We start from the raw sequence: 21,401 nt of genomic DNA, 5'->3' as shown, positions 1-21,401 counted from the left end.
TCGGGGCTGTCAAAGCGGTGGAGGCCAGTGCGCAGCCGCTGACTGGCTGTCAGATTCAAACTTAGCAACCTCTGAGGCGGTTGTACGTTTGGTCAATAAAATCCTTTATTGTCGGACTTACTTACGTCGTCGACTTACATCTGTTTTCACAAAACAATTGTACAATTTTCTCAAACTCTGTCGGCAAAATGTGTGAGCCTGCCTGCGACGATTTGGAGACCTTCAATCCCCAAGTGGAGTTCCAGAAGTTTCTCAAACGCAAGCCAGTCGTCCAGACAGCCAAACTCTACGAGAATCTACATAAGCGCGAGGACATCAAGTGTCCCTGTAAGTATCCCCCTTCTTTGCCAGCAAAGAGCGTAGCCTTCAGAGACATTTTCTTTCTCCGCAGACAGCTTCAAGGGCTATGGCGTGGAGAAGGACACCAATACCATGTACCGCACTTGCAACTCGGAGTACGGTTACTATGCCCCCAATGCCTATACCATACCTAAGCGCTTCCATTCGCGCGGCCAGAAGTTCTCCAACGAGGTGGCGCGCTTCGGCATGTACCGCAACTTCTCCCTGAATACCCACATTGATGCCACATTCTACTAGACTTTGGTTGCTGTTCCCACTTGTCAGCAATCCTTTTATGGTTTTCTAAAAATGTTTAAATCTGTTTTTAGTCAGAAAACACCTCCAAACACCAGTACTTTACCCCTCTTTGGACACCATTTAGACAGCACTTAACTACTATTTACATCCCTAAAAATCGTATATGTATGTAACAAGGAAATAAAAAGGCCATGCTCGGTGTTTCTTCATTTATCATAGAACGGCACGTGGTTTTTTATATTTTGCAGTTTCTTGATCATTTTTAGCTTGTACTGATTCCGATGTATTATAAAACACAATTACAAGAACGTTAAAGGTCATCTCTGAGATGTCAGTGAGCCGGTGCTAAGAGCCAGCTCGCACTCCTTGGCTTTGAGTCCAATATTATCACAAGCATTCTTTTTCCATCTTTTTTGACTCAAGGCAGTCAACGGCTGGGTGACAATTGTAAGGTAGTATTTTCGACCACTCGTTGGTCTTACTCTGCTTTTTGTTGATCTGTTGTTGGCTTCTGTAGCTCACTAAAAACACCACTAAATGCAGTTTCAACTGATGCCCCATTTGGCAGGCTCATATCTGGAATTCCCTCTACTATATATTCAATAAAACCACCTTTAGAACAGGCGGTGAAATTCGCCATCGGAGGTAATTTGGTTGTCCATTAAAAATAACTTTACTAGGGTCTTCATAAGGCTCCGATGGCGCTGCCACTCCATTGATATGCCTTCGACTTTCAACAGCTCGCATCACGAGAACTTATTTTGAACCTCACAAATTTGAAGCAACTCCTTGAGCATCTCCATTGAAATTTTATTATTGATAAAGCTTGCCTGTACCTGCATGGATTTCAGCTTGGCCAGCTCATCCAGTAAGAGTTTCAACACGTTGCAGCATTGAATCAAGATCATCCTGTTGCTGGAGACTTCTTACGTCTTCACTGATTCCATTCCTCCTTTAAGCTGCCATTGAATCATGGATAACAAAAGGTTTTTGCGTACTTGTTCCATTCTTACTCTGGCACTGACATTGATGGTCTCTGGCTTGTTGTCGTATTCTGCAGAATTGACGCACTCTTGAATAACGCCGCAACGTGACGCGTTGGTATCGGAATTTTCCATGGGATGAATTTAACATATTTTCATGGGTTTTAGAGCCTTTCTACCTCTTACTCTAATAAAAAAGCGCGACATTTTGTAATAGTATTTTGGGTTCTTATTTTTTTTGTGCGATCTTTCACTTCCTCAGTTACTTCCTCTTCTTTTCCCTATGACCCTATTAATATTGTTTAATATCTGTACCGAGTAAAGGCTAAAATCGTATATTTATCAGTTTAAATGTATCTTCCAATAGGGGTTTTCCTAAACAACTTCCATATACAACTTTCATGGAAACTTAGTTGCTTTGATTGTTATGTTAATTATTTTGTGTGTCTATTTCTGAGTGTATATTTTTCTGTGTATATTTTATAAAAAAAGAAAGCCAAAGCTTTACAAATAAATAGAAAAAACGCTAAAGTTTCAAGTAAAGAAAACCAACTGCTGAGTTTTATCAGCAAGACAGCGAAATGAGGTGAGCCATGGCCATCATTAGCATAGTTTCAGCCCCGATAACCCCGATTCGAACAGTGAGACCAAGAAGCTACTCGACAAATTGCTATGCGACATTTACGGCCAGCAAGAGGAGCTGGCTCGACGCAGGTGCACCTGTCATTCAAGGGATCATCCTCTCAGATCCTGCAAGAAGAAGAAGAAGGGCAGAATGGCCCAGCTGGCCAGCGGCATGACGGGTGGTCGTGCAGTCTTGGAAAAGCTAAATGTGCGTCAGGTCATCGATGTCGTTGCCATTCTCAAGGTGGAGATCCTGATGATGGGCTATATGCTCGAGACAGCCCTCATAGCCAGGGATCGCCTGAACCGGCACCAGGAGGGGCTGTGCAAGTTCATCGTCATCGCCGTGGAAAAACGTAAGTAAACCATCCAACTTTTTCTCTCAGTGCAGCAACTGTCAGAATGTGTGTGGCGCGGGGGGAAGTGCGCACTGCGCAGGTCCCTCGGAATGACAGCTGGGGGCTTGGGATGCCTCTGCTGGCCGTTCCTGGCCCAGTCAAGTGCGGACCTCTCAGCTGTGTGCCTCGTTAGTGCGGATTAGGAAAAGTCAACAAAAAAAATTCAAGCTGAACGCTGAAAAAATCCTCGCTAGCGTCACGCAACGTGCATGTATGTGTGTGTGGGTGTTGGTGTTGGTGTGTGTGCTTTATTGAATGAACTTTGTCTGTGTGCGTGCGTATGTGGTGGGGCAGGTGAATCCTAGCGCGTGTGTGTCTGTGTGGGTGTGTGCCTCGGGGGGAGGCCGAGTTGATGACGACACAAGATGGAGCAATGTTGGGTTACTCGGAGACTGTCTGACGAGCCTCACACGCACACCACCAGCATTCTCTGTGTGTGTGTGTGTGTGTGTGTGTGGGCACGCGGTTCGAAATAACACAACGTGAAGCGTCTCTGTCGGACTCTCGGCACGGCCTCCACAAGCATTTCGTGTCCGCTTTATCTATGTTTTCATATCTCTCTCGTTCTCTCTTGCCCCCTCTTTTTTCTAGTGTGCGTGTGTGTGTGTGGGGCTGCCGCACGTTACCCTTGACAAAAATACTCTCATGGTGTGGCAGGGCAGGGCAGGGCAGGGCAGGGGCGGCAACACCGAAACAAAACAGCCATAAAAGCGAGCGCGTGCAAAAGTGCGACCAGCAGCATTCCATCATAACCATTTATTTATTTATATTACAATTTCACCTTCGCAACTGCATTGGCACTTTCTAATTGCGTTTTTCTGCGGTGCGTAATTGAATAATATCATTGATATCGATCGCCGCGACGAGACGGGGCCCCGGTCCAGGTGTAATTAAAAAACTGCAGAAAATCGAATCGAAATAGTGCACTCATGCCATGCGGAATTTCATTAAAACGCAACGAGTCCCCCCACTTCGAATCCGATGGCCGAGCGCGCCATTTTGTAGGTCCTTTTCCAGGTGAAACGTGAAATTCCCCCCCCTTTATGGAATGACTTTGTTTTGATGCCTGCCGCACATGTGTGTTCGTCCGATATTGCTGCTACTTTTGTTGCCATTGTGACTCACGTCAGGTTGCCACTCACGAGCTCGGCTTTTGTGTGGCAGTAGAAAAAAAAAAAACAACGTTGATTGCGGATTGCATAACTACAAAGAATGTCCCACAAAACAGTAAAGTGAAGGCCGTGAGCGGCTCAACTGTGAACAGTGCTTAATCTGGGGCAAACTATTCAAATCCCCTATCCCTTATCCCTTGTGCAGCGCCTGAGTCGCGGTTGAGTCGTCAACTTTGATTTATGACTCGGAGTGAAAGTGAAACTATATGGAAATTCTGAGCGATTTCAAGAACTTAATCAATGAAAAGTCGAGCCATGTTCAAACAAACGAGCCGCTGCCACTCGTCAAACATCAATAGAACAAGCTTCCCTGCGGCCACTGCCGCTCCACCGCCCCCAATGCTCTTGTTGGGGGTCGTCTGCCACTTGCAGAAGATGGCCTTAAAGCCACAGCCTTAATTAAAAGCCACAATCAGGCTTAAAGCATGCTTAAGCCTTGGCAGCTCTCCTGCTGGAGGATGTTTATTCAAAATTACATAAATTAAATTCAAATCCGAATTTTAGCCGAAAGATAATTACTTATACTTGAGCGTAAAGGTTATTGGTAGGCGTAACGTGGGGGGGAAAAGTGGGTCAAGAAGGTGGAGAGGCCAGTAAGCCAGGGAATCGATGCAATGGCACAATGGCACGGCTAAGACCCCTAGCCTTGCCGACCACCATTGAGAGTGGGGTCTGGTCTGCAGTTGCACGGCTGTCAAGGTTTTCCTTTTATTCACTTTACGAGTACGTGTCTGAATGGCTCTGGCTGTGGCTGTGAGAGTTGAATGTGTTTTCTTAAGATAGCTTTCAATGACATCCGAGTCGGGATTTCTGAACGTCAGAGTTATATAACTTTAGCATGCCACAACCTTATAGTATATGTACAACTAGTTGTAATATAGAAGCATGCTTATATGTACGTCTAAGTGAATCTTTGTACGTGTACTCGTATTTATGTAAATCTTGTGTAAATAATACAATAGGCCACAGCAAACAACAAACAACAACAGCTACAACAACAACAATCAGAACAACGTAAAAGCAAAAATGTAAAACAATAACTAGAGAATCCCCACAACAAGAAAAAACTACTTACAACAACAACAACAACAAAGAGTCAGTCGCTGAGGCAAGAGCCGTGGCAGAAACCATTGCATACCGACAGGCGCACGTTTACTTAACATGGGTAACTATGCCAAAACTGCACAAGCACCTCCTAAACACACGCCCCCTAACACTCATTCCTTCCTTCTCTATATATATATACCTCTAAGTATCTGGTGTGATTAATCCACGATCCATGTATGTTTTTTTAGCGCCTCTCCAAAGACAAAAAAAAATAAATAAAAGTAACAGAGCCAGAAAATAACTCAAATACTTACATGCTTTGGCCACGTTCAATTGTTCCTAAACCTAACTCTTTTCTCCGTATATCTTTCTCTTTATCTTTATCTCTGTATCTGTATCTTTATCTTTGTACATTTAACAACGAAATACTAACAAAATATCTGCGAAAAGGTAATTTATGCAAAAGAAGTCACGATATTTGTCCAGCATCAAAATGGCAATAGCATAGCCCACCCACGCACACATATACATACTCCCACTACCACTACCAGGCACACATACATACATGCATACATATATTTACGTATCCCGCCCAGGCATATTACTCATGCTGAAACGCGCACAATTCTAATTTTGGCAGCCGCTTGTAATTAACATTTGAATTTTTTTTTTTTTGGGTATGGAAAGAGTGCTTTCCGCTACCATCAACACCCCTCGCCTGGCTGGCTGGCATAAATTTCCATTATTTCGTAGTTGAAAGGAGGGTAGGCGTTGGAGCCCATTTAACCCATTCATCCAGCCTTGGCGGCATTTAATTAGAATTTTCCCCTACCCTTTTTACACTTTCCCTCTTTTGCTGATTCTGTTTTTTCTGTATTTTTCCAATAACTGCCTAACCCAAATGCTCTCACACACACACACATATGCACAACTGTTGCATGTTGGCCAAGTTTTTTGCTGTTATTTTCCTACTCTTCACAAAGCCTTTTCCAGCCATCACTTCCGGTTTGTTGTACTTCCTCTTTTGGTCTTTGATTTTTTTTCTTTTTTTTCTGTTCTTTTCACCAACACAACACCTTTGACATTTTTACCATCGAATTGTAATTACGGCGTCGCTGTTTATTTTACACCCAATGAACGCCCAGAGCGTGTCTGGGGCTATGCAAAGTGACAGGAGCCGACCTGTGTGTGGGCGAAAGGAGCCCGTCACTTTAATGTTATAAGAATTCGCTCCCAAAGTCAAACAGATAGTAACCCAATCTATGTCCACCTGGTGTACACCTTCTTGAGCTAAGTTGGGTGCCATAAAAGGCACAATTTAATGTCCTTGGAAACTTTTGGGCGCAACTGCTTGAGTAGCCCGACTGTCACAGGCACAGATCCCCCATCAAATTCGAATCAAGCGAAAAAGAAAAGTAGAAAATAAAAACTTGCATTTTTTTGGCAGGCAAGACTTTCGATTAAATTGTGAAAGCAGAGCTTATTGAAATTGACAGGCAGCTTTTTGGGAGGCCTGATGTAAATTGATTGCCCAGCCTGTTCTGGTAAGTCCCCAATAGGACACGTGTCGTATGCGTAATGCTTCAGAGATTTAATCAAAGTTACACAACGCAAAAACTGCATTAACTCTTTGGGGGAGGCCGTTATGCAGGCCATCAGGAGGCAGATTTCCTTTGCTCCTTGCCGCATAATCGCGTGTTGAAGTGCCTTTGTCTGGGACCGCGAGATAAAAGCAATTTGCCATCGCTAAGCCGATAAGCATTGGGGTTAAGCATTGCAATAGTTTAATGAACCATTGAGGATTAACTTTTCTGTACATATTACACGGTCTCATCTCATCGTCTGAGTCTGAGTCTGAGTCTCTTCTGGTTGGCCTGCCCCCGGCCTGGGAATTCATTAGAAGATTCTCGCTCGAATTGACACTAATGGCACTGAACGTGCCTGCGCATCCAAGTGCAGCAGGGATTGGGTTCGTTTCGAAGACAGCCGCAGACAAACTGACGCTCAGAGTCCTCTCTTTCTCTCTCTGTGAGTGCTCCCGCTTTGGGGTCAGGCAATCCCCCGGGATAAATACGGTTTAAGTACACAGATTTAGCTGCTCTTGGAGCTCTGCTTTCGCACAGTGGCTGAATGGCTGAATGCGGCAAATGGCCATTATATGGAGTGAAGTAAATCTCTTTTGAACTGCTCCAAAGGTGTCAGAGGTAAGATAAATTAACTTTCAGCCATGTGTACCCTGAGACCCTGAATCGTAAAAACTGCTCTTGTTTATACGCTGCAGAGCGTCTTAAAGTTGGGTCCAGAACTTTTTAAGCGGTGGTTTTATCAGCAACAGATGCCTTTAGTAAAGTCATAGAACTAGCATTTTACTAACCAAATTTTGGCTATGAGGGTAATGCAAAACTCCAATCCAATACCAGCATTGTGTTTTCTAATATTCTGCCACAAATTTAAGTCAGAATCGATATATTTTACTGGTCTCCAAAGGCATCAAAAGCTTTGATATTGAATGCCAGCTTATATCTGTCTGATTCTATAATCGATGTAATATTTTCTGGCCTATATTGGTTTCAAAAAAGGCATCAAAATAAAGGAAAGGGTTAGAAGCAAGCTCCAGCATATAATTTTTTGAGCCCCATTTTTTTTAATCATTTTTTTCGGTGTATCAACACACCCAAAAGGCAATTTTCTTTCGCCTCATTAAACCAGCTGTCTTGCATTGCGTTTTCTTTTTTGTTTTTTGGGGCACACACAAGTGGCGCAAACACACACACACACACACCCACACACATGAGCCACACGCACGTGATGCCGCTTGTAGCTTTGGCCCGGCCTGGTCAAGGCCTGACTGAGCATTTGGCCAGCATTTGCTGGCTGCCTAACAATCACAGCCTTGACATGCACAGACACACACACACACATCCTGGCCACGTTCTTCTTGGGGCGCATTTAAAATAATTACCCGACAAGAAAGATTATTTTTTTTCATTGTCATTCGCACATAAATCTCTCATGTAAAATGCATTTCCAAGAGGAGCGAAAAAAAAAAATATGAGATAGCAATAAAAAATATGAGCCCCCCGTGGCTGGACTCAGAGCCATCCGTCCATTCTCTGACCATAAACAATGCTTTATGTCCGGCGCCTAATTGGTGCGATGTTAGGGGCCACCCATTATATAAGAGTTGGCGCAATTAGTGTTTCATTAGCTTGGCCCGCACTTGGCTATTGGCTCTTGGCTCTGGGGCTCGTCAGGCTTGTTGTGCGGCCTCGCAACCGCTTTTAGCATACGGATTTTCTTCAATTTTCTCCTGAACACACAAGCCGATGTTTACTTGAATTTAACTTTCAGCAAAGTCCCGGCAATAGCTCCCATGATTGCCTCTTCATTATGCGAATGCCTGCCATTTGTTGGAATAAACTTCTTAGGTACAACAAACACACGCACACAAGCACAAAAACACACACATATCTGCTCAAGTATGTATGTAAATAAGCGAAGAAAATTTGGGCGAAAACATGCCAAAGAAATTGCCCATCTAACTGTATATCTAGAGAGAAATCGACAGAGGCCATTTTCTTTTTTTTTTGGCAAACTTTTCTCTGCATTTTAATGGATTTCCCCGCAAAAAATTAAAGCATTTTCTGCATAGAATTCTTGAAAAATTAAAGCATTTTCTTTACCCCAGTTTCCAGGGGAATTCTTTAAAATGCTAATTTTATATTCCGACCAAAATTCCTCGTGTTTTTTTTTTTGGCATACTCTTCCGATTTGAGCTTTAGCATTTCCAGCACGTTTCAGCCGGCAATAAGCTGGAAATGAAAAATAAAGCGGAAATCAAATTATCAGCCATAAAGTGGGGCTCCGACACAGAAACCAAAAATTTTTATCGATTCTAAAAGCAAACTTGAACCATACCGAAAGGCAATCTGAATTTATGCTGCTCTCATAAACTCTCCGCCAGGCACAATATTATTTTTTTATTAACTTGACCTTTAGTGTAGAGTGTGTTGTGTGGGAAAAAGAACTGGTACATATGTACAGCCAATAAAGCTGTTGGGGTGAAGCCCCAGGCCAAGTTGAGCCAAGAGGATACTGTTCTTGGTCTGGCAGCTTGGCGTAGAAGATCTCAGCTGCTAACTATGTTGTATAACATGGTGAAAGCTGAAATGTCATAGATACACACATGTACATTGCACCCCCCACAGACCTACAGAATACCACTTGTCTGGCGTAATAAATGTCATGGTCAATTTCACACAAAGATGTGTCAAAAGCCAGCACGGAGGATGCCTTAAATGGGGAGTGACTTGTTTCATTTTAGCTTTGAATGTTGGCTTTTCACATCCACCCGATTCGCATGTCCTAGTTTTGCTCTCGAGTTTGTTTCGCACATCGACACATTTCGCTGTCATCTCCTGATACCATCCGGATCAAAATACTTGATTGATTATGTGTCTAACCTATATAAATATATCAATATATACATATATTCTTTGTATTCTTTCTTCTTCTCTCTTTTGCGCGCTCTACTAACTCTAAACAAAACCAACTAATCTTTTTCTATGAATATATCTATAAAAACGTATCTTATATACATGTAAAGTTTGCATACTGCACGGATATTGTAAGTCATAGGGACACAGCCGAATCGAGTCTGATTTGAATATAGAAATACTATATAGAAATACAATCGATCGCAGCCAGAGCGTATGCTATATAACTCTTAAAACTTAACTCTTTCAGACGATGCACAGCCTAAAATGCGTTTTAGCCTCTCACCACCGCCGCGGAAAGCCAGCCTAACCTCCCCCACCAGCAGCACCACAAACAGCAAAAATAGAAGCACCGCCACCCACAACATGCTGACACGCAATGGCGGTGGAGGCCACGAAAGCAGCTGCAGCACCACCGCCGCTGCAGTCGCCACCGATGAGGATGCTGCATCGGATTACAATCAATGGCTGCATGCCATGAAGCTGGTAGCCCGCCTGCCCGGCGGCACCCCACCCGAATTCCGGCGAAAGGTAAGGTATCCATTCAGCTGTCAGCTCTCAGCTGTCAGCCGTCCGTTTAGACTGATTGCATGGGCCACATCACCTTACCCCACCTTACCCCACACAGCTGTGGCTCTCGCTGGCGGACAAATACCTCAAGTCGAAGAACGTGGACTGGGCCAAGCAGCGGGAGAAGTGCTTCTGCGAGGAGTGGCGCGAGGATGACGAGGAGCTGGGCATACAAATCGTTAAGGTGAGAATCTGGTGCACGCTGCCCTGGGGCCGGGGCTATTTTAAAGCGGATTTCCCCTTTACTGAAACCAGGACCTGCATCGCACTGGCTCCAATTTGTGCACCGGCCCCGCGGGATCCATCAACCAGGCCAAGCTGAAGCGCATTCTGCTCGGGTATGCCCGCTACAATCCCGAGGTGGGCTATTGCCAGGTGAGTGCTCCTCGACGGCTCTTTGTCTGCTGCCTCGACTCAAGAATACTCTCGTCCATCCCACCCAGGGTTTCAACATGCTGGGCGCTCTGATACTGCAGGTCATGGATAAGGAGGAGGAGGAGTCTATGAAGGTCATGATCTATCTGGTTGAGGGCGTACTGCCGACGGGCTACTTCTACGGCTCGATGGGCGGCCTCCAGGCGGACATGGGCGTATTCCGCGAACTGATGCAAACGCGTCTGCCGCGCCTCGCCAAGCACCTGCAGCGCCTTCAGGGGCCCGTGGAGAATGCCTACGAGCCGCCCTTGACCAATGTCTTCACCATGCAGTGGTTCCTCACCATGTTCTGCACCTGCCTGCCCATGTCCTGTGTGCTGCGCGTCTGGGACCTGGTGCTCATCGAGGGCAGCGATGTCATCCTCCGCACCGCTCTCGTTCTCTGGAGCCTCCTTGAAGAGTGAGTACAGCCTCTCTGTCCCTGTCTCTGCGGTGGCTTTGGGTTTTTTGCTTGGTTGGGTGCAAGTGCAACACCCCACCCCCAAATTGTTGGTGCTGCAGTGTGCGGCACGAATTTGTGTCAAGGCTGCTGTTAGAAATTTGGTAAAACTTTTTCTCGCTTGCCAAATGCAATTTAGCAGTTTCGGTTCGTTTTTTGGCCACCAGAAATTTTATGTTCTGTCATTCCGGAACTTTTTATGGTGTCTGTGGATAACAACAAGTAAACCAGTTATCAACAAGGATGGCAAATGCATAAACCGACTAGACATGGGGCTGAGCTAGATGCAAACTAGTTTGGGGCTAAGGGATTTCAATGTCAAAGAAATCTAAACGGCAAACGCCAGGAAACTGAATCCAAAGTAGCTCTTAAGCTCTTAAACAAATACAATCCTAGATATAAAAACTTTCTGTTCTCCATAGTGATTCCTGCATCAGCACAATATTTGACGCATTTTGAAGACAGGGTATAAGTGGAGACAATATGAGTAACGCCCATACATTTTTTTGGCACGATATTTTGTGAGGGTGGCTCCAGGCTCTTTGGCGTTCAGAGCCAGCCACTGAGATTTGACTGTAGGCAGAGTATTAGGCCTTCAACAGACTAGCAAAGACTATAAAATGCACTCTTTATTACCATTGGAATACCTTTCAAGAGATGCCTTTCTTCTCGTTTCAGACGCGTTCTCAGTGTCCGTTCAGCCGATGAGTTCTATGGCAAAATGGGTTCCTATTCGAGTGAACTGCTTAACGGCCATTTGATCGATTCGAATGGACTGATCGAAAGAGTCGTCAAGCTAGGACCCATAGCGGATCTCAGGCAGCTGAGGGACAAGCATCTGTACAACATTGCCCCTCTCCGACACCAACAGGGAATGCAGTGAGTATATCGGAAAGAGATATTCAAAGTCCCAGCATTCTGAGCATCCTCCCTTGCAGACTGTACTACGATGACGAGGACACGCATTCGGATGAGGAGCGCATGGCGGTGGCCACCGTCTGGGGTCTGAACTGGGGCCGTCGCGGCTCCGTGGGACCAGCAGCGGGCAGGCAGCCTACGGAGCCAAAGGACCGCATGGCCCTGGACATTTCGCTGCTCAAGAAGCAGTACGATCGGTTGAGGGAGCGCCAGAAACAGGCGCATGTCATCCTGACCACCGCCTGCTCGACGGCAGCCCGTCAGGGACCACCGAATACTGCGCACGCCTCGGTGGCAGTCAATCAGCTGCTCCTCGGCCGGCCGGCCATCATCACCAACAAGGGGAAGAGGGTGAGTGCCCCCCTGGGAGCCATACCACCTGCCAGGAAGCCCTCCCTCCCAGCCGTTCTGCACACCAAACCTTCCACCGAAAAGCAGCTGCGACGCGGCGAGACCCTCCTGTGGCGGGACACGGACCCCACTCTCAGACGCCGGGACAGCCTGACCTGGAAGGAGATCAAAGCGGAACGGGCGGCCTTAGTACGCGAGGGCGCTGATAAGACGATGAAGACGCAGAAGCTCCGTTCGCGATTCGGCAAGAGCGACAGCTCCTCGTACAGCGAGGACAGCGATGGCGAGCAGGAGCAGGTGGAACGCGCCGGGGGCAGTGGTGGCAGCACCGGCGGCGGTGGATCCAGCACGGACACCAGTCTGTGTGACGACGATGACCCCAAGTCGACGGAGAAAAGTCCCAAGCAAAAGGCGAGGCTGGCGCGCAAGCTAAAAGAGAAGCCGCAGCTGTTGACGGGGTCCCGAGAGGCGAGCTTGGAGCGCCAGAGACCAAAGTCCTGGGCTCCCAGCTCCCATGAAATACCCTTCATGCTGATGGGCACAGAGAGTGGGGATGAGAAGGAGCCGGCCGCCAAACAGGTGGCGGAAGTTGCAGAGGACAGTGCCACCGAAAGCGGCCGCTTCGGCTATGAGCCCGAGCTGGCCAGCAAAATGGAGCCACTGCACCTGCTGGTGGACACAGATACCCCTGGAATCACCAGCACCAGTCAGCTGTCGCCGATGCCGGACATGACCAGCTATCTGGGCGCGTCCTGCATCAGTCCGCTTCCGACGCCCAGGCCGGTGTCCATCGATCCCCTGGGCATTGAGGGAGCAGCAGGAGCGGCGAGTGCGGCAGAGGAGCAGGGCGTCGAATCCACTCCACGTCGGTTCGATTTTAGTGAAGATGGCGTTACCAATCAGTATTTCGAGCGGGTGAACAGTGTGGAGCGTCCCAGCCGCCTGGAACTGTCCTACTCCCTCAACGAAGAGGGAACGGACGCTCGAGCGGTGTACATGGAACAGAGGGCTCAGGTGGAGGGACAGAGCGGCGAGCAGGAGGCGAAGGCAATGTCTCCGCCTCAGATAAGGGAAGACCTGGTGGATGCGGATGGCAAAGTGCCGCAGATCCGCGACGACAACATTCCCGGCGAAAACAAAGACGACTACAAGGAGGTGCTGAGCATGACGATAGAGTCGCAGCAGCCACCGCCTCCGACAGCCGCCATTTTGAGCAATGCCAGCCGGAAGCGTCACGATCCACGACGCAAGACGCTGACCAGATCCTCGACGATCGATATCGAGGAGCGTTTCCAGGCGCTGGAGCATCGCTTCAGCCAGGAGCAGTCATGTGATAAGCCCAAGTATATTCCCAGCACGGCCGCCTTGGAGGAGCGATTCGAGACCCTGGAAAAGCAGCTCAGTGCCGAGAAGGTGCGAAAGGAGCTGGAGGAAGTGGATCCAGAATTGGCCGAAAAGTCTGAGCGGATTCCCTCAACAGCCGATCTAGAGAGCCGTTTCGATGCCTTAACCAAGCAAATGAGTTCCAGTGAATCAAGTTCCAAGGCTCCCCCGGTGGACCTGGGGGATGCAGAGCAGTCCAGCGGAAGTGGCGCGAAAGAGCAGAAGGACAGCGAGAAGACCAGCAAACTCCACAGATCAGAGGACTCCCAATCCGAGACAAAGGACACAGCAACAACACCCCAAACGGAAAACAGTAAAGGGACGGAAACTGATAAAAATAAAGAAGATAAAGAAGGAGACCAGCCACGCCTTAGGAAACTGCCCTCGACAGCCGAGCTGGAGGATCGTTTCAATGCCCTGGAACGCAAGATGAGCGTACAGAATAGTAGCCCAGCCAAGACTAAAAAGGAGCCACCCGATGAAGAGCCAGCCAAGGAGGAACCTAAGGCCCGAAAAGAACCAGCCACGGAGGAACCTAAGGCCCGAAAAGAGCCAGCCACGGACGAACCTAAGGCCCGAAAAGAGCCAGCCAGGGAGGAACCTAAGGCCCGAAAAGAGCCAGAAGATTCTGAAAATAGAGATGAGAAACCCCAAGAAAGACGGGCTTTAAAGGACTCAAAGGATTCCGAAGAGAGCAATAAACAAAACGAAACGGTTAAGGGTAAGGATAGGACACCAACGAAAACCCCTGAAGAAAAAGAAGCGTCTAAAAGAGTCGAACCAAAAGCATCGGGAAAAGACAGCCCCGACACGAAAGTGGAATCAGAGAAGACCAAAAAGAAGCCAGAACCAGAAAATGTGGAAAATCAAGAAGAACCTGTGAAGACTCCACGTAAGTCCCCACCTTCCACAGAGGAGCTGGAGAAGCGTTTCAATGCCCTGGAGAAGCAATTGAGCACAACCAACCTGGAGTCATCCAAGGAAGCGGAGCAAACAAAATCCACAGCAAAAGATCAGAGGTCGACAGAAGCAAGGAATCAAAAGGAAGCTGAGACTGCGGAAAGGGAACAAAAGTCCACGAAAACCTTTGAGGAGAAGCTGAAAGAAGTCAATTCTGTACTGACAAACGATCAGAAGAAATCAGAGGTCGAAGTTCGAGCTGAGGAGAAGCGAAAAAGTTTCGAAGAGCGATGTAAGAGTGCCAGCAAGACGTTGGAGACCAAGGAAAAGGAGGTCACTGCATCGAAGAAAACGGACGAAATTCCATCAAAGAAGGCTGAAGAAACCCAGGAAACTTCAGCAAATAATATTAAGGAGTCTCACGAAACAAAAACGGAAAATACTCGAACAAAAAATACTGAGGAATGTCAGCAAACCGAACAGAAGGATCGCAGTAAGAGAAGAGCTTCGGAACCGCCCTCAACAGAGGATCTTGAAAAACGCTACGAAACCCTGAAGCGTCGCATGAGCAGCAAGAATCATTTTTCCACTCAAAGCGAGACCGTGAACCAAGCTCTCGAACGGATCGAACAGGAGGTCATCTCGGAGTGCGGTGAGGACCGAGCGGCGGAGAAGAAACAGCCGCCGTCAACGGAGGACCTGGAGAGTCGCTTCGAGGCGTTGCATGGCAAGGACAAGGCGGAGAGCAAAACCAAGTCCCAGCCCAAGCTGGTGGATGTGGCCATTGAGGCGCATATACCTTCTCCGCCCCCGGCTCCTCCACTGCCACCCGCGGAGCTCAGGATCCTGGCGGCGCCCACACTTCACCAGCAGCAGGCACTCATCGAAGAGCTCCAGAGCAAAATGCAGGGACAAGGCCCGGGTGAGGAGAACCTCAAGCCCAGCCAGATCAATCCGCAGCGAAAGCAGCAGCAACGACAACGGCAGCTGCAACTGCAACAGCGACCCACAACGATGGGCGATGAGACCTCGGAAGCACCTGCAAACACGGCTTACTACAGATCGGGAAATGATGAACCCTGGCAGCAGCGAACGGTTCGTCGTTTCTCCGATTTGCCCTCAAGGGCCGATCTGGTAAACCGATTACAATTCCTGGAGAAGCAATTGTATATGAAATTCTACAAGCAGCGCTGTGCAAGTGATTCCGAAGTTGCATCGAAGGCCAATGTCCTAGTGATCAGCGCTGACGGGCCGAGCACCTCGCGCCAGGCTCTGGCCGAAGGCCAGCTGGAGCAGCGTGTCCTGGCCCTGGAGAAGCAGCTGAGCGAGAACAGTCTCAAGTTGCTGGAAGCCATGCGCGAGAAGTCAGCGGCGGCAGTGGCTGTGGCCCCCCAGAGCGAGGACAGCGGCTCGCCGCGTCGGCTGAGCACGGACACCATCGATGCCACCACCGGCAAGGAGCTGGTGCGATACACGCAGAACTTTAGCGAGCTGGAGGAAGTGGACTCCCACAAGCCCATCAACATCAGCATCAACATTAAAATGATGGTCAACAAGGACTCTGAACGGAAGAGGAGCGAGTCCAAGTCCACTACAGAGGACCTGGCACGACGTATCGAGCAGCTGGAGGCACAGTTGGTGGAAGAGAGAGCCAAGAACGGCGCCGTCATCCCAGAGAATGAAGCTTTAGAAGAGCCGCAGCCACAGCCGGATAAGCCTGATGAGAGTGAAGCCTCCAAAAAGCAGGAGAAGGATTGCCACAACCAGAATGTCAAAAGCGATGAGACGGTTAGATTGGAAGACCTTCCGCCAGAGGGCATTGAGCCCGAAACGGTGAAGGAGACCAAAACCCTGGAAAATGAAGAGATAGCCCAAGCCCGGGCCAAAGAGGTAGATGGCGATAAAACAGCTAAAGAGGCAGTGGTCGATCCAAAGTCGGAGGTACAAGAAGAGAATACCAAACAGGAAGAGGTAATCAAACCCGAACATGTTGAAGAACCCTCTTCCAAGGAAATGGAACCTCCTCAAGCTGAGAAAGACAAGCCCAACAAAAACGAAGAAACGAAAGCAAAGAAGTGCTGTTCCGACGAGAGCACAGCCAAGAAGAAATCCTCCAATCAGCAGCCAGAAAAGAACCAACCAACTACCAAGGATGCCTCCAAGGAAATGCCAGACAAAATGGTCACCAATGGCAGCGATACTGGACCTGTGGATGCCAGCAACAAGACTGTTGTGCTCCTAATGGACAATGAACCCAAGGCTTCAAGACTCCGGCGCCTGACCAGAGCCAACACCGAAGAACTCGAAGATCTCTTTCAGGCCTTGGAAAAGCAGCTGAACGACCGGAATTTAATCAAGTCCGAAGATGGCCGCCTGATACGAGCTGAAAGCAAGCCCTCTGCCGAGCAAGTGGAGCAGGCTCAGGCCATTACCGATCTCACCAAACAGATCGAGGATTATACCAGTGGAAATGTGGAAGAAGAAAAGCCGGCAAAAGCAGCTAAAGAACCGATAGAAGATAAGCCAGAGGCTGAAGAGCCAAACGACTATGACTGGGGACCCAACCCGGTCAAGCATCACCTGAAACGAAAAACGGTTTACTTACCCTCGACGAAGGAGCTGGAGGCCCGATTCCGTTCGCTCGAACGTCAGATCAAGCTGCTCGAGGATGTGGAAAAGATCGATGTGGAGCAGCGCTTGAAGGAAATCGAACGAAAGATCAAGTTGCAATACTCGCTCTCCCACGAGAAGGACCTCAACAAGTATCTAGATTTGTGCGAGGGCAAGGGCCTAGACGATGACGATCTCGCAGTTGAGGAGACACCAACCAAGGAGGAACCACCTCCACCAGCCACCCAACGTTCGCGTAGTCCTGCACGGAAGACGGCCACCAAGTCGCCGTACACTTCTCCATCGCGCAAGGCAGCCACCAAGTCGCCGTACAATTCTCCATCGCGCAAGGCAGCCAGCAAGTCCCCGTATTCATCGCCGTACACCTCCCCGTATACATCACCATCTCGTCAGCGTCAAAAGACGCCGGGTTCATCACCGACTCGAGCCTCCGAAAAGAAGGCGAAAAGAAGTCCCTACACCTCGCCAGTACGTCGCCAGCCGCATCCCAATGATCTGCCCATCTCCGATGACCTGGAGTTCAAGTATAGAGTCCTCGATCTGGTACGGTCCAAGTCGAAGGAGAATCTGGCCAGGCGTATGAACGATCCCAATCGAAAGCCACCCATTCATCCCCTCGAAATGCTGCTCGATCCGAGTCCCGATAGCAGCGAAATACCCACAACCGGGGAGCTGGAGCATCGCATTCGCCTCCTGGACGAGAAGCTCAAGTCTCCTGTCCGACCCTCCCGCCACAAGTCGCGCTCTCGCTCCCCCACCATCGAGGATATCAAGCGCAAGAAGATGCTGGAAGAGCAGCAGCCCCGGACGCCGGTGCACAATCTCGAACGCCTGGTCAGCTCTCCGGGCAGGCCAGAGCCCCCCACGGCTGAGGAGCTGGACGTGCGCATGCGGGCTCTGGAGGAGGAGCATAGCTTCGACTTTAAGACACAAAAGGACTACAAGGCCTTTAACCAAAAGCTCAAGGACGTTATCTCGCCCTCAATATCCTTCGAAGAGTTCAAATCGGCCAAGTCGCGCGAACAGAGTCCTCGCCGGGGAGGGGGTGCCACCACGCCAAAGTCTGCGATGCGACGCGATGACCCCGATGATTATCGACGCGACGATGCACACTCCAAGCACACCCATACGCACTATCGACCCACCAGTCCCAAGGTGATACGCTTCCGGGACGAGGACGAGGACTACTTCGAGGAGGCGTCAGCGCCGCGCCCAAAGTCACGCCAGTCCAGCGAACGAATGGTGGGCACCGCAAATGAGGTTATGGAGTGTTTATCGGAGAATAATAAAATTCTTCAACGTATTCTTAAGAAGACTCTTGCAGATCAGCCATCAAGCATTCGCAGCTACAGCAGCAGCTCGGCAGAAGGTCTAGACGCCCTGGGCAGTCGCCTGATGAGGGTAAGTCGCTAATCGAAGGGGAGTCGTTGATCATAGTCCATGTTTAGATGGATCTCTCTGTTCTAATTTAAAATTATAATTAACGGTCTTGGAAAGAATCTCTCGATATCAGCCATGTTTATTTGAGCCATGATTTTTCACTGACAAAATGTATCCTTTGTAGGAAACGTCTCCCATCACCCGCACTGGGACGCACACGGGCGTGCCGCTGAGGACGACGGGTGAGAACATCAACGATCGCCTCAGCTCCATCAAGAACTCAATCAAGTCCATCGACACACTGTGTGAGGAGAAGCCCTACCAAAAGGAGAAGTGCCAGCGCTACATTGACTCGCTGTTCACCGACTCCCTGCACTTCGCCAGCAAGAAGAGTTCCGTGGAGGATCTCGCCCACAGTCGCAGCGAGAGTCGGGGCCGGACCATGCAACGCAGCAGCGACTATACCCCATCTATAAGGATAACCTCGGAGCATCGTTCGCTGGGCTCGGCAGAGTCGCGGCGCTCGTTGAGTCCCCTCGGGAGGGACGTGAGTCCGCTGCACCATCGCTCGCACAGGGACATCAGCAGGGATCTGTCGCCGCGCAGGAGACGCGGAGAGCAGGAGGACCGGGAGGAGCGGGAGGAGCGCGAGAGCAGTAGGGTAAGACGTGATAATATGTTGCCAAATTATTTTGCTGATAATCGTAGCGAACTAAGTAGCGGGAGTAGTTTAACCAAGTTTCATAAAGTAGATAGACAACTAGAAGAGACGTGCGCCAAGTACGCGGACGACCGACGCTCGGCCTGCAGAACACCGTTGAGCTCCCCATACGAGACCCGATCCTCAGCCACACGGCACACCACCACCAACTACAACTACAACTCCACCACCACAACAACAACAACAGGTACCACAATAGCAGGAACAGCAACGGCAACCGATAGTTTCCCCCGGCCCGTGTCGCCCTACCGACAGCCCTACGATCCGTACAGGCGTCCGAATGCCCCTGCAGCCCCGCCAGCCTACCAGCCAGCCAAGCTGGAGATCCGCCACACGACGGTGACCTCGACCTTCTATGATCGCTTCCTTACGGAGAAACAAATCGAGAAACAGACCCTCTCCCGTCCGCCCAGCCGTTCGCCCGTGGTGTCACCATCGGTCACCACCAAGAGCTATAGCGATCTCTACCAGTCGATCTCCACCACGAGCAGCACCTCCACCCCCATTACCACCACTGGCAACACCTCATTCATGTCCAGCAGCTATGCAGGCCCTTCATTCTCCCAGCCCGGCGGCAGCAATTACTCATATCTGAGCACGCACACGGCCGGATCCGGCAAATCTCTATCGCCCATCGGCGGCAGCAGTTCCTCCGATCTGCGACTGCATAGCACCGACAACTTGCTTGCCTCCACCACAACATCCGCTTCAGCCATCACGACATCGAGCTCTTTTGTGCCCTACAACTTCTCCAGCTCCTTGGGCAGTCGTTTAACCGATCCCATTTCCAGCTGTAGTGCCGCTAGTGTGACCACTACGAGCTCTCTGACGTACTCCACTGGGGTGTATAATCCAATGATGTCATTCACTTTGCGAGAACCCTTGACCAGTAGCTCCCTGGGCGGGGTGGGTGTGGGTACTTCCCCTTCCCTGCTCGGTCAATATCAGTTTAAGACCAGCTTTGGCTCAGGCTATACCCCCAAGACCCCCACTGAACAGGACAAGCCATAGAGGGACGCACTGCTCTACCACTGACACACATATTCCACACCTAACCTCACTCCGCATAAAGATCGTTTACCGATCAAATCAAGCTCAAATTGATTACTTTACGAGTGAACATTTTAAACATCAGAAGAATCGTAAGATAATACAAAAAGCAATATATATACATAATACACACATCAGATTTACACATACATATATCTACATACAATACTATATATACACAACAAAATATACTCTTCCACAAAATGTTAAGGCGAAACTTTTGCACCAAACCATCTTTGGCTTCTTGCAACTTACCTCATCTACATTGACAGCACCAGAAACGCAACTAATCATAACTTAGCAAAGATTTTTTATACAATCTACATACTATATATCTACATACGAGTATATATACAAAGATAATACCTATCGGAATTATAACCAGAATGTGAAGCGGTTACAGCATCTTTTTTCAGCGTTAAACAAGTTTAGCTAATTCCTTTAACCATTAAACTTTAACCTTTAACGAGAAATGTTTCTGAAACACTCAATTCAACTTAAACTTAACCTTAAACTTAAACTTTTCTTAAATATTGTCTAACAAATACTACAGAATACACTAGCCAACCAAGATCACAACAAAGTTATGCAACGGTGTAAAACTCTCAATGCATTTTTGGGCCGAGTTAGTCGTGGATAAAAAATAAGCATTAATCAAAGAATTTTAACTGACTGACACGAGCCGTAATATTAGTTTACCAATATTTGTTATATATATACATATATGTATACCTATACCGATTCCGAATGATATATATTATATTAAATCATATATCGGTTGCAGTTGTTGAATTTCAGTAATGAAAAAAGCTCCAAAACTCAATTAAACCCGAATGCAAATGGCTATAGAAACAGTTATCTCACAAGGCAACGGAACCGAAAGTTATTCAAAACGATTACGAAAATTTTATGAAAAGTATATATCGATTTGCGGGTTATGTGTTCCCTTCCCAACGACCTTGGGATAAATATTATTATTAAATGCAATTGTTAAGTAGGCAAAAACAATTCAAGAACGGCTTCAGTTTATACGAGTACGAATACGAAATACCCAAAAATCGAATATTAATGCAATTTTATTTTTTTGTGTCATTTAAGAAATTTTGTTTTCTGTGAGTTCTTTCCTTGTTGTTGATGTTCGAAATTTAAATGGAAGAAATGAAAATTGGACATAATGGAAATATTTTTGTTACAAAATGTTAAAGAGTTTTAAGTTTTCAAATAAAATATAAAAAAAAAGAAACCAAATACGAACGCGTACATTTTTCCATCATTCTGTCTGGGCTTTGCTTGGTGAGAGGGGCTC

The 21,401-nt window shown here is 48.1% G+C and overlaps 2 protein-coding genes across 9 annotated transcripts; both read left to right on the top strand.

Annotated features, from left to right (window-relative positions):
• Nucleotides 1–166: 166 nt before the first annotated feature.
• On the top strand, nt 167–815 carry LOC108157537 (UPF0691 protein C9orf116 homolog). Its single transcript, XM_017289640.2, has 2 exons — nt 167–327; nt 392–815. The coding sequence occupies exons 1-2, from the start codon at nt 189–191 to the stop codon at nt 595–597; spliced, it is 345 nt and encodes a 114-aa protein (XP_017145129.1). The 5' UTR covers nt 167–188; the 3' UTR covers nt 598–815.
• Nucleotides 816–2,035: 1,220 nt separating this feature from the next.
• Nucleotides 2,036–21,343, top strand: LOC108156564 (titin). Of its 8 annotated transcripts, XM_017288099.2 has the most exons (11): nt 2,036–2,166; nt 2,223–2,560; nt 9,568–9,848; nt 9,946–10,071; nt 10,143–10,262; nt 10,331–10,722; nt 11,440–11,640; nt 11,700–18,186; nt 18,259–18,345; nt 18,509–18,985; nt 20,880–21,343. In XM_017288099.2, exons 1-11 carry the CDS (start codon nt 2,162–2,164, stop codon nt 21,006–21,008), a joined length of 8,643 nt encoding a protein of 2,880 aa, XP_017143588.2. In that variant the 5' UTR covers nt 2,036–2,161; the 3' UTR covers nt 21,009–21,343. The 8 variants fall into 8 exon arrangements, with proteins under 8 accessions (XP_017143588.2, XP_017143587.2, XP_017143583.2 ...); XM_017288098.2 differs by having other exon boundaries at nt 11,700–18,345; XM_017288094.2 differs by lacking the exon at nt 20,880–21,343 and having other exon boundaries at nt 18,509–20,171.
• The last annotated feature ends 58 nt before the right edge of the window (nt 21,344–21,401 follow it).

Source organism: Drosophila miranda, chromosome 2 (genome assembly GCF_003369915.1).
Source record: "Drosophila miranda strain MSH22 chromosome 2, D.miranda_PacBio2.1, whole genome shotgun sequence".
NCBI lineage: Eukaryota > Metazoa > Arthropoda > Insecta > Diptera > Drosophilidae > Drosophila > Drosophila miranda.
The sequence above is the reverse complement of the archived record's forward strand: the minus strand, read 5'-3'. Positions and strand labels throughout refer to the sequence as shown.

Bases quoted from the DNA above. Each gene is read 5' to 3' on its own strand.
- LOC108157537 (XM_017289640.2), top strand. From the start codon at position 189: ATGTGTGAGCCTGCCTGCGACGATTTGGAGACCTTCAATCCCCAAGTG. The intron at 328-391 runs GTAAGTATCCCC...CTTTCTCCGCAG, and splicing joins CGAGGACATCAAGTGTCCCT to ACAGCTTCAAGGGCTATGGC.
- LOC108156564 (XM_017288092.2), top strand. The intron at 2,561-9,567 runs GTAAGTAAACCA...TAACTCTTTCAG, and splicing joins CGTCATCGCCGTGGAAAAAC to ACGATGCACAGCCTAAAATG. The intron at 10,263-10,330 runs GTGAGTGCTCCT...CATCCCACCCAG, and splicing joins CCGAGGTGGGCTATTGCCAG to GGTTTCAACATGCTGGGCGC.